Raw genomic sequence first — 14,218 nt, forward strand, 5'->3', positions numbered from 1 at the left:
AGACGCATTGTTTTGAAAATATTACAAAAAGTGACGATTCTTATAAGTACCTAAGTCACCTTGAATGTAAAATCAAAAGTCATCTTCATCTTCAGTAAACATTGGATTGCATTTCTAAATAAAAGAAAAATATTTGGCCAAAGTCATTGACATACAATGTCGTCAATGGCCAAAGTCCTAATATTCAAAACTTTTAATTTTGTTTGTCCGAAAATTTGGTAGCTATTTAATATCTTAAACTTACTTATTTGTAATTTTAATTTTTTGTTGAATTCATTAGTCAAACAGTTGGTTTTTCAAGTATCTGCGTGTTTTTCCGCTTACACCTACGTAAATGTAGAGGCGTTTTTAGAGATTATAGGATAAAAATAATAGGTATTTGTGAATATGGTTGGATAATTCTTGTCCTTTTTCTTTAAGGATTTCCCCGCTTAACTCACATTGTATTGTTCTTTTTATTTAATAAATGCAATAATTCAATTATCAATAATACCAATCATGTTCTACACTGTGGTTGTACATTATTTTGAAACTCTAAAGAAATATTTTCATGCATAACATGGCATTAGTACGGTCTACTGTTGGAACAAAGGCATTATATTAGTTCCGGGAATGCAAACGCAAAAAATAAAACTTACTTACTTAAAGGTATTTAAATTCCTGTACAATTATAACATACCCATAGGTGACTTGCAATACTGTTATTTTCCAACTCAAGAACCTTATCTTGAAATATACGCACTTGTATTTTGTACCTAAATACACACTTCAAATTCTGCATATTGCGTTACATTAATTATGAATTGATAGTATCCATAAGGCGTATTTCCAAACTATACATAGCCAGAACGCAACCATAGGAAACTGCTCGTGTATACTTTGTAATGCTGTTTTTAAGTTTGTTATTACAATATATACACGAATTTTGCGTACTGATCGTGTATACTTTGTAACGCGGATGCTTGCTTCTTCGTTCCAAACTATACACGATCAGTACGCAAAATATGTATAACGAAATATGGCTACTACACCACTTACGCTTGAGCGAAAAAATAAATATATAGGCAATCAAAGACTTGTACAGCTATATCTATCTACTTTTATTCTTTTTGATTGATTCAGTAAAATATGGAATAAAAATATTATTAGGTAAGCTTAGAAAAATAAAAGGGTTACCAATGGGTTAGGTTAGGTTCGTGTTTTTTTTAACTACACAAAAATAGGAGCCCCGCGAAGCGGGGCTCCGTCGCCTCGCAACCGTCTTCTTCTGGACTTATTAGATTCTTACATATTGTCAATTGTAAGTCGTGCAGTATAGTCGGGAACGAAGACACAAGCATCCTCGATACAAAAAATATACGATCAGTACGCAACATTATATACACAATACACATGCATTTTAATAATAGATTTCAAAACAGCAATACAACAATATAAACGCGAGCAATGGAAAGACGCCGCGCTTACTCCGAAACATACACGATTAGTCCGCATGCGTACTGGCGCTGTATATTTTGGAGCGCTATTCTTACTTACTTCACTACAAAGTATACGCGAGTATTTGCGTACTGCTGTTGTATAGATTGGAAGAACTTTGTAAAAAAGTTATTTCCAAACTATACGTGATTAGTTTCACACCGTTGCGTACTGGCCTTGTATAGTTTGGAAAGACGCATCCATAAGTGGTTTAAATTCCTTTAATACAATTTGCGTGTACACAGCAGTCATCTTGTATTCAAGTCAGTTCTCTATTCATAAGATACTTCCTGTGTTTTAAGGAAGGAATTGTGTGTACTTCAAATAACGGTCCCAGGACATCTTTGGGTGGTGTCAATAACTTTATTAAATCCATTGATTCATCAAACTATTAATGAATTATATTTCTTAAAATTTTATATCTTTTTACATGTGACTATTTGAAGTGTTGTAAGTATGTATTCAAAGGATAGCTTATTACATCAAAATTATCGCGAGATAAGTGACTCTATATGTATTTGATGATCTAATTCAAAGCAAACTTTTATCTACGTTCAAAGACAAGTAAACAGTATAATTAACACACCTCTGCATAACTATGAACTTATTTAAAATTCATATTAAACGGGTATGCACTATGCACAATAACACATAGTAATTCAAGTTTTCCTTTCACGATTTGATTGTTTGCATAAATTAAAAGGGATTATTTATCTATGATCTATCTTAACGCTATCGATTATTATTAATTTGTGGACGAACAAATAAGAGAAAATTAAATTATATTTTATAAATACTTTTTAAGCCAATGTAACTAATAGTAGATAATTATCCATAATATGTTTACAATTATTATTATAAGTAAGTAACAATACCTATTGCCTAAAATCTAATGAACCGTGAAAATATTTAATTTATAACTCGTTAGCAATTATTGCTTAAACCTAACGAACCATGAAACACAAAATTTAAATTAATACGTTACCTCGTCCAATCCATTCATGTTCACCAAAATCACGACACACTTGTATAATTCATGCACTAATTATAAAGGTGTCACCATACTGCACTACACTGGTACACTATACACTACCTTCTCGGGATGTGCGTCCTCTAGCTCGAGCAGCCTGAACTCCATGAGCTCGAGTTGGTCGCGCGCGTCTCGTAGCGCGTCCGCGAGCCGCGTGCACTCGCGCGCCGCGCTCGCCGCGCGCTCCGCCGAACTGCGGCACTGCCCGCATGACTGTACAGACACTGTGCGTTTAGCGCGCCCTTGGGATAAAGGGCTTCTTGTTTGCTTTTATTATCTATATCTATTATATTATAGACTTTCTATCTGTAATGCTTTTACAGCTAAACCATAGCAATTTTTACTATGTACACTTATGTTATTAATGCGAAAATCTGTCAACACTGGATGTTTTCAATGAAGATATAGGAGTAGTAGTTGAAGACTATGATGAAATATAGATTACATTTAAAATTTTAAAGCAACCGCTAAATGAAATGCAAAAGAGGATGAAAGTCAATTTATGCTGTAGTTTTATCCACTGCTCTAAGAATTACCTGTCTGTAAACAAAATCAGGTCAAATTTCAAGATACTAATAAATATATGAGTAAGTCAGTGAGTTTTTTTTTACAAAATAAAACTAACCCCATATTTAAGTATATCTCATTGTAAGTAGGTACTGTGTAATCAGTGATAATAAACAATACTGAGAATTGTATGGTTGCGTACTACTTATTAACGACTACGTAGAATACATCGCTGCCAAAGGATGTGAACTCAGTAATTAAGGATTACAAAGCGTGTGTCATGCCAACGGCTATTCACCCATTTTTACGATTTTAACTATAATCCAAATTCTTAGCAACTGGAAAAATATAATATATTTATGGCTAACAAATAGACACATGAAATTAAGTATTCCAAACCGGATTACTTCAATAGTCATTAACACAAAATAATTTGCGGATACACGTTATTATTTAATTATATTTATTAACCTTTAAATGGGCTATTTGACATTCAATTAGTGCCTACTTTAAAATGCAGTAATAATTTGAGAAACCCATTAGTGTTAAGGTACATGTATAAAACTGGTATTTGCTCAAGATACTGATAGAATAAATTGATTTTACTTAAATGGTGTACAACTTTCATTTTAAATATTTGCTAATTATTATTTATCTCGGCGTTCACACGCTTGGTCACCCTACAAAACAATAGAGTAGTGACGCAACGTCAGGCGCCTTTAAGTTTAGTGACAAGATGTTTGAATTGCAAAAGCATGACATTTTACTAGCGGTGAGCGATTCTCTCATGATAATTCAAGGCCGCCGTGATTCAAATTCCTTGTTAGACAATCATTAAGTCAATACGAATTACTTTGTTATTGTGGTAGGTATTACTTGTTAACTCATTGTAGGTGTAATAATCACAACTTGCTTATGTTATTGTGAGTTAATCGAATAAAATGTGTATTTTATTAAAATGATTCGTATTTATTTTACCATATTATTATGTATAATTATTCATAAGTCATTGAAAAGTAGCCATGTAGAGCGGAATGGTAAGGGCATGTTCGTAAAAACAACTAACGATTCATGGTTTGTTATTTGTTAAAAAATCAAATATAGACCTTGTATTATAGACTGTTAACATCTATAATGTCTATAGCGAATAATTAGTATAATTTTTAATATGTATTTCTACTATTCAGGTAAATAAGAAGGTAATCTAAGTGACCCCCATTGTTTTAAGCTAAAATACCTAATGTTTTCCTTATGGCTTAAAGCGTGCATTTATCTCATACTTATATTAACAACATATTGTCACTTGAGGCTGCTGCAACCAAGGCTGAATATTCTATAAGTATGCTAATGAATTATTATATGCCTTTTTCTAAGACTTCCCTTTTTAATATATAGTTAATATAATATATAATAATATCATGACAAAATAAACTAAAACATTACAACAATAGTTTCTGGATACTGACCCACATATCGTTGAGCGGCTGTGGTGAGAGCGAAGCGGGCGCGGAGGACACCGCCGAATCACCGTCAGACGGAGCCTCCTACAACAATAGTTTTATTAGAAACACTAGCTGCTCCGCGCGGTTTCACCCCCGTGGCTCCACCCCTGTTGGTTGTAGCGCAATGATATATAGCCTATAACCTTCCTCGATAAATGGGCTATCTAACACCGAAATAATTTTTCAAATCGGACTAGTAGATCCCGAGATTAGCGCGTTCAAACAAACAAACAAACAAACTCTTATAATATTAGTATAGATTTAATTGCATAGGAAAACGATATATTTAGAAAGATAAACAAAATAAGAGGTCCATATACGTTTTAGAAACATTTAATTTTATAGGAAACTAATGTTAGAAAAGTAAACAATATATGAGGATAGCTAATGAACCTAATTATGGGTAGATATACATTATTGTAAAATTCGTAATTCCATCAGCTGCGTATCATTTTTTAACGAATTTTGAACTGTTTTACGTGTAGTAGACATTGAGCTTTATATATAGGGTGATATAGGTAGCTCAATGGTAGTAGACAAAAAATTACCTAATAAACCTGCCTGCCTGCCTATCCTTAGAAAATGATAATAATCCATGATAATATTAATCTTATGCTGTCCTCAATAAGAGTAGACGTGACGAAAGTACAATGCACAATGATTGAAATATCTTAAACTGTACAACTAATAAATAAATAAAAACATCTATTAAAATTTACTTACCCTATAAAATGTTTCTTTCCTATGTTGTATGTCGGTTTTGAGATCTTCTCGATTGCTTTTCTCTTTTCCCTAAAACAAATAAAATAAAACTTAAACATTATGTAACAGTAACTATTATGTAAAGCACTATATAAATAATACTACACATTTTTTATTATTACAAAAGATAAGACAAAAGTAAATTAATATTGCCGCGAAAATTTTGAATTTCGAACTGCATTTTTTCTTAAATATTGTAAATCTTTTCAGCCAGCGCATTGGTATGGTGCATGGCATGCATGTTTATATCCAAATATTAATATAAATAATTTCACTTCATAATCTTTTTATTTTTTTAAAAAGAAGATTTTTTTTTTCATATTTTATACAAACAAGTCGTGTCGAAAAAATCTATAATTCGAACAACATACGCCATCTGTTGGTAATCATTGGCATTACATCAATCAGTGTCGACTATCTTCTTCGAGGCGTAGTTGATAAGTCGTAATTACGATAGATGGCGCTTATATCATTAAGCTAAAGTAGTCTTCTCGTTATGAATTTCAATGGATAAATCACCAACTCGAATCACGATTTTTAATAATTTTAAGGGATTGAAAAAGGAAATACCGTCATGCATAATAATAATTGTTAAAAACGTAAATATTGTTTTTTTACAACTTGTAAAGTTGTAAAAGTACGTATCTAACTCTATTACCAATCAAACATCTACTTTAACGGTAATATAAACTCCCATTTACACATAAACGCAAGTAATTATGACAAGTACAAACCGGTAAATGGATTAACGGTTGCACGTAGGTGACGTAGGTGCTAATTCTATTCTCAAAGTTAACCTGTTCTTCTTACAAGAAGGTACCATTACCAAAGCTTAAAGTTGCCCGATACGTTAGGAAATATTTCTAGGAAAAGTTTGTAGTCCAAAAGAACTTCAAATAGCTACGGGATATTGGTTTAAATTAGTGGTACCTACCCTTACATTCAGATGTAAGTGTATTTACAAATACACAATACAATTGTATTATTGTACAATTTTTTGTATTACAATTTATTATTGTACACAATACAATATTACCACGATATAAAGAGACGCATATATATCTTTGTAGTTTGTACTTGCGGTCAAAAAACAATTTAAATTAATTTTGTACCAATAAAATTCTGAGTAGCTAACTTTCATATAGGTATATATCCAAAATATATATATCCAAATTGAATTTCTTAAATACAATTCTCATTTCCAATAACGTCTTCATTCATCATGATAATATTTAGGGCAAAATTGTCCATCTGTTTGTATCGCGATGACCCTTTGTATTTTGTAGCTTTCTATCGACTTTCGCTAATCAAGAGCCGATCAATATCTATTGAAACAGATGTAATCTGTGAATGTAGGTATTTTATTTTTAAAAACATTTGTTATTAGATAGCATTGATTTTGATAGTTGCGTTTATATGGAAAAGTCGTAAATATTCCACATCATCTTTATAATTATAAATTATAATGTTTCCATTTATAAACTGAATAGCCTAGCTACCCAACAAAGGGTGGATATATAATTTCGTTACAATATATTATATTTTTTAATCGTTGTACCCACTTAAATACTTATTATTATTTTTGAAGAATAACATAATAAAACTATATTTTCCTTTTTTTCGTTCTAAAAATGGAATGTTCCTTATTATATGTACCGTATTTTTATCACAGCTTTTATAATCAAAAATGCAAATTTAATTAGTTACTTAAAAAGTTTCACACGCCATATTGTTGTCAAAAAGTTTGTATGAAGAAAGTGAAAGATAGGTAATTATACTAATTTGAATAATTTTGTCATTATTGCTACCATTTTAATTTCTCTTCTTTCTCTTCTTTTTTTAGTGAGTACCTACTCTTAATAGAGAAATTAAAATGGTTATTACCAATTATTGAAACCAGTAATATACCTAGCTATTTCTTGAAATGCAATATGGCTATACCACTTAAAACTTGTAAGTAAACTTAGCTCTACTAAGTTACTTGCTAATTTCTCTAGAACAGCTTTCTGAATACAATTTTCAATTATGTGGTTTAAAAACAACTATTATCTTTATATAATTTCATTTTAAAATCATATTTCCTTTACTTTGCGGGTATGTTACTTCAACAGGTGTCGTTTCAATCTCCGATAAACAAAAAAAAGTAAGATTTACGAGCCCAGCTTTTTAATCATACAGAACATTTGAATATATTATCTATCTTAAGTATAAATATATCTGGAGTCAACCAATTTAATTAAAAAGCTATTTAATACTCTTACCGCAAATAAATGATGACAATACATTTGAATTACCTACGTCTAAAGGCCAAATAAAATCCAACATTACGAGTAAGTTAACAATAAATGCGCTAAGAATAACTTATTTTGGTTAATCAATCTAAATTGTACATTATTGCTATATAATGAGACATCAATAGGCAATTTAAGGTTATTCTTAGTCGAGTCGTGTAAGGCCTACATTCTCATCTTGGCATCGAAAGTACATGCATGATCGGAATATTATTAAATTTCTTCATCGATTTGTACGAATAGATAAACACACTTTGAACTTTCACTATTTATTGGTATTTAGCTTTAGTAATGAAACGTGATTTGAAATGACAAATCGATTGCGATTATTTTCCACGTTACATTGCCGTTAAGATACTTCTTCCTCTTGTTAAAAATATCCCATAAATTTATAAATACGTATTCTGCTATCACCACCACATCGGCCACTTTTCCCTTACCAACAAATAGATAATACTAAGAGATCATTTGCTCTACTATTAAATTCCTATACAAACAATAGCGTACCTAGCTGACCAATTTCAAAATATTCGACTATCTATTTGAACTCAGGTTCTACAACAAACTAGTTCAGTAAGTGCGAAGTACCATATTGTCCTTGCAAGTTGCAACGTTTCAATCTCGTTCACTGGCCCAGTTCCCACAACAGAGTCTATTAGGAAGCGAGGCGAGATTTATTCCAAATGATCTCAAATACGAGGCAATTGGTACAGAAAAGTAATATAGAGGTACATAATGATAAAGTATGGATATTAGGAGAGATTTGTCTTGTAACCTGTTCTCTCTCAGTTCCTTATTTCATCCCAGCATGTACAGCTTTTTAGAGCTTATATCATTACGATGTAGCGTATTAGTTTTCTTGCGTCGCTTAAAATAGATACTAAGCGTTAAATTAATAACAGATTCCATGGCAAAATGCAACTTATTTAACCAGTTACAAGTCTAATATTTATGAGATTTCTTTTAAAATCATGTTTCCGGAAATAAAAGTCTTAAAGAAGTGTATTTTTTGCATATCTATGTTTTATAACATTGATGAACATGAATAAAATGAATGCAAAATATTGCCGTTCTATCACATTACAATAAAATAAATAACTGTAAAGATCACGATTGTTTGTAAACACACGATTTAAGAACCCAAACAATTTATTTATGAAAATTGCATAGGTATTGCAACTATGCAATAATTTATTTATAAACGAAAAGCCGATGTCTCATAAAATACTGATGAATGAAATGTTTCCATACCCGTAAACTTAAATTTTAAAGTAAGTATTATAATTATATGTTATTTTAATCTTAAAATAATACAAGCAAGTAGAGCAAAAGCATATAGAGACAAAATGAATTTGTAGTCGGTAGAGATAATATAATATAGATTATAGAACAGGACAGATTTGCCAACACAACTTGCAATCAAACACGTTATCATATGCAGACTAAGCCGTGCAAAATCCATCCTAATTCCTAATGTCCTTGGTATTTACGACGACAAGGGCTTGCAACATTTTATAACATTAGCTGGTCTTAATTCTAAGACCTGTGACCCCGTAGACATCAGCCCTTCACTTTTAGTTGTCCTAATTTCATGATTTATTTTAACTCTATTTCTTATGCCCTTGTTTTTTATTACGCCTTTTTGTGATAGACTAGCTTATTCCTATGACTTCGTACGAGTAATTGAATTTACTTACTATATATTTAGTGCCCATATTAATTGTGTTAAATTTGGGAATTTCGTTCTTCAGCCTCTTAACGAAAATTAGCACATACGAAAATCATGATATATGTATTAACAAATAAATATCAATATAAGTCGACATAAAACTTATTATCACACCAATATTGGGACCATGTTAAAATATAAAGCAGCATCACCAAACCGTGGACCACTTTCACAACTGCATCGATATTCCGATTCTCTGGCCATTATCCGATACCGAGATTATGCAATTTCAGACCGGTAGTCTTTACTCGCAAGAACTCAATAAGGATATTTACAATTCAGATAATTTAGTCCAAAAATAGCTTTGTATAACCATTTTTAACGGAAGATTCTTTAACGGAAGAGTCGGAACGGAAGAAATTATTTTTATTAATTTGAGAATAATTAAAGCTCCAACCTGAGCTTTATCAAAAGAATGCAAATAATTTAGAATTCAGACCTAAATATTCCCCGTTAGTATAGTTAATTTAAAAAAAAACATTGTTAATAATATTTTATTTTACAATAGCTCTATAAAAACAGCAGCTGGTTAAAAAATTTGTGGCCCTTGGAATCTAGGAACAATTACTATGCAGTCACGTAATTAATATGGAAAACAATCCACCTTTGAGATGAACACGTGCACTCCGGTGTATTTGAGATACAAACCTGCTTACAAAATGAGTTAAATGAAGTAATACGGATTCCTGAGGCGCTGTCTGCATATTTTAACTAAAAGGGCAATAAACGTGATAATAGTACTAAGTACGCCGACTAAAGGTACTATCAACTATGCAAGAATGGTGATATTTAAAACTCTTTGAATCATCAGTTATATTTTTCTGCAGACAATTATAAATGTTATTATTATACCATTAGTTTGTTGATTAACAATTAAATTAAATAAGAACAAAATCTATTCCCTAATCTGAACACCGGAAGAACATCGGACAACATTTAAGAGGCAATAAAATATAAACGATAAAAGTTCAGTCAGGTGTCCCGCCCACGACGAGGCCGCGGGCTATGTCGCTTTCCCACATGTAGATGTAGGTTGGGTCAAAAGCCACACTTTGTATACATAATATATGCACAATGATTATATTATATCGCAGCTCTTTGATGGGATTAAACATATTCCCATTTCGATGTGAATGTAGGCGATCAGTCTCATAAAGAATATACTGACTGCGTGAGAATTTATACGAAACTTTATAATAGAACACAGCTAGCTATTAGAAGGTGAGATGCACGCTTTGTTTGTCCCAAAGCTCAATAATAAATTAAACAGTTACAATAATTTTCGATAAACTAAAATATAACAAGTAGAAAAAAAAATTATAAAAAAATAACAGTGCAATTATCTTTTCGTATGTATATTTCCTCATATTTCATACTTTGTTAAGTTTTACTTTACAACACTGCTAAGGAGAGTAATTGGACCTTAAATGTTACGAAGAGAAACCGCAGAGAAATGCCAAAGAATCCTTATAATGTGCAAGATGTATTAAAATACCACAAAAACCTTGCACCTGAGAATTTTTGGTATCCGGCTGAACTGTGATTGATTCGTTTATGAATTATTTAATTTTACACAGAACATCAACGATTATTTCATACAAAATTTATAAAGAAGTTAATGCATATGCGAAATCTTGAACAATTAGCTTAAGTTTATATTTATAAAACAATCTTGTAATTTATATGTAAAGATTATATTAATTATAAGCACTTTGAATTCATTTCACGTTGAAACACAAAGATAAAAAACCTTAAAGTCGATATGATATCTCTTACCAAAATGCAAAAGTATAATCAATTAATTTATGCTAATGTCATTGATGTACTCTGACCCTACACACACTCAAAAATTATGCAATAGTCACAAAAACACGAACAAAAGCAAAACTTTTACATTTACATAACAATGACTGGCGGTAAATGATAGTGCTTAAAATATGAAAGGAATCGATGTATTCTATTGTAGGCCTATCTGTTAAATATTTTGCGAGTCATTTATTACGTACAGAAGTTTAAAAAGGTTATTCATATCACTTAGTGTCCCTAACAGCCACGACATTATATTAAATCAGTTAATAAAATAAGTAAATCAATAATTGTAGAGAGAGATATATACGCTCATAAGTCTATACGCAAAATGTAAGCCTGAATTTAGTTAGAAGCTACTCTACATGTACTTACTCTTTATTTTAAATCATATTATCATTACCATTGGAAGCTAATGCAAAAAAACTTTTTTCTTTCAGTAAATTCCCTAATGTTCCAATTTGTAATTGATTTGATCGCTTGCATGAAATAAAAAGATCATTACCTTATATTAAATTATTAATGGTCTATTATATTTGTGAAAAACTTCGTTTTTCGTCGTTTACCGTTCCACATGACAGATTGGAGCCGGTTCGTTGATGGATGGCTCACGTGACGTCATCTCATCGGGACAGGTTCGGAAAGTGGGTAAATTTTTGTAATATCGTATTTTGGTATTTCCGTTTTCTCTTTGATCGTGTGTACTTATTTTTTTATAATTTTTGTCCTTTTATGGAAGTTTAGGTTGATTTTGTTGAAAATTTTGTTTTATCATGATTAAATAGGTCTAATAATGCATCACAATAAGCCCAATGTAGAGTATAGATATTTTAATCTGAATCAATTAAATCTACAATAAACGAAAAAAACACACACATTACTTTAATAGTAATAGAGGTTTGTAAAAGTCATAAAAGTATTTCATTTTCATAGAAAGTTTACTCTTATCTAAAATAGAAATCAAATACAATATGAAGAAGATTTCAGAAGGACTTTCGTCTCTAAAATATTCACACAATGGACAATAAACAATGTGGATTCACGAATGTTATAAAGCTGGTAACTTCTGTGACATTGTTTATGACAAATGGGAATTTGCCGACAAACAAAATGTATGCAGAGAGAGAATAAATTTAAATTTCAATAAAATTGCAGAGTACGTGCTTCGCAGAGTTCATAAAGCTTTGCTTATTTGGTAATTTGGGTAATTTGCCAAGTAGGTATAAGTATGTATTATAAAAAAATAAAAAAGTTAAACTTTATGTCAGAAAAGAATATTGTTGTAAGTACATATAATATTTATACGAATGATCGAAGTGTATAATGTGCTAAATTATAATATAAATTATAAATATACTGATATTTACGATATTATATTGACTATCCATGGACAATAATTAAGTTCTTCTAAACCTTTCATGTTCTTACATATGTGTTACTTCTTAATCGTATTTTTCACATAACTAGAATATAATTACGAAAGAGTTGATGAGAAAGTCAATCAGCTAAAACTGATATACATCATGTATGAGAAAGCCTGTTAAGGGCGCGTATAAAGTCAAATCACCAATCAACTTTTAGTTGATACGTGTAATATTCAAGACCAAATATAAAAAATAAAATATATGTAAAACTTGATGATATTTTCGATTATATTGTCAGATCAAAAACATAAAATATTGAAATTGACTCGATAGAAAAAATTCACGAAGTTACCTCTAAATTTCACACTTTTACGTTTTTTACTGGACATGGTAATACTTATTATGATTTTTTTTTCATAAACAATTATATTAAAACATTTGCAATATATTTGTCAGAGCATTTTGTGTAATTACTTTTAGTTTTGGTTTAATCACGATAAAACACTTTTGGCGCTTACTATATTTTTAATTACGCAAGAAATCATCTTCCATCGCACGTTCCGGGAGCTAAAAACATAATTCTATTTCATACATCAGACGCTATCGCTCCGTTGAGACGAGTAGACCACGCTAAAATTGCTGCGCCGTGTTTTATAATTACGCCGAATATTGATTTGTTGAAAATGGTAAACAACAAAATGAAAAGACTTAAGAAACGAGAACTAAAGAAGATTCAAATTGAAAAGATAACTAAATGTCGAAGGTAATAATGTATATAATGTATAATATAATAGTATTGTTATAATATTAATAAATAATAATTATAATATAAAAAGATAAGTCTTGATTTACCTATTTGAGAAAGTTTAGTTTCTGTAAAATATTGACGCGATAGCAGCAGCAACTATAGATAGGTAAATAAAATTCATAGTGGTACCTAATTCTTACAGTCGCGCGAAAGATTTATATTATTATTATTACTATAGGCAGATCCTATGTTCGCTCCAGTAAATAATAATATCAATAATATGTAAACCGGTTGTGAATAGTACATATATATTATATTTACAATCTGTATTAGATAATCATACATAACATCTATACATAGGTATAACAAATTCGTACGAAAGTCAAAATTGTACTTACATTGAATAGGTATTTTTTTATAATATACATATGTATATGTATATATATAATATATTCATAATCTGTATTACATAGTAATATGTAGTACATATCTATACATAAATATAGTTTTTAGAATTTTTGTATGTGTGTCTGTATGTAGGTATGTCTGGGCTCTAATTTTGGTGCAGATATAGCTTGAGACCTGAGAAAGGTCATAGGATGAGTTTTATCCCGTAAATAAAAAAAACTGTCTGTGTTTGTCTGTTTGTTTGTACACGCTAATCTCCGGAACTACTGGACGAATTTGAATGAAAGTTATTTTGTTGTGTAGGTACTATTATATTATCCGGGAAATATAAAATAATAATTTATTTTGAAAACTGAAACACCTGATGCAGAACCGCAACAGACCACCTAAACTATAGATTCATTTGAGAAAGTTTATCCAGGCGAGTTTGGATATTATTATGTGTGTAAATTCTGTAAATTCGTTTCCGCGAGTTGAGTATTCATGCGACGATATTTATAGATACCTACATTCATAGTGGGTACCTACAATTTACAAAGACACTTTTTATACTTAGTTATGTAGGTACCTAGTCGCCTTGCAAATGCAATCAATC

General features: G+C 30.6%; 1 protein-coding gene across 4 annotated transcripts in view; it reads right to left on the reverse strand.

Annotated features, from left to right (window-relative positions):
- LOC149482770 (uncharacterized) overlaps positions 1-14,218 on the reverse strand; it is a 100,424-nt gene that overhangs the window by 14,390 nt on the left and 71,816 nt on the right. For 3 of the 4 annotated variants that reach the window (XM_089703248.1, XM_089703245.1, XM_089703249.1), the window contains 3 exons: positions 5,239-5,307; positions 4,480-4,557; positions 2,570-2,719 (listed from right to left, as the gene is read on the reverse strand). In XM_089703248.1, the coding sequence (XP_089559374.1) occupies positions 2,570-2,719; positions 4,480-4,557; positions 5,239-5,307 (297 nt within the window). The remainder of the gene's footprint in view (positions 1-2,569; positions 2,720-4,479; positions 4,558-5,238; positions 5,308-14,218) is intronic. The other variant, XM_089703246.1, reaches the window with a different exon arrangement.

Source organism: Colias philodice, chromosome 14, assembly GCF_061535455.1.
Source record: "Colias philodice isolate Cphi_HAF_F1 chromosome 14, ilColPhil1 Martin Lab GWU primary, whole genome shotgun sequence".
Lineage (NCBI taxonomy): Eukaryota > Metazoa > Arthropoda > Insecta > Lepidoptera > Pieridae > Colias > Colias philodice.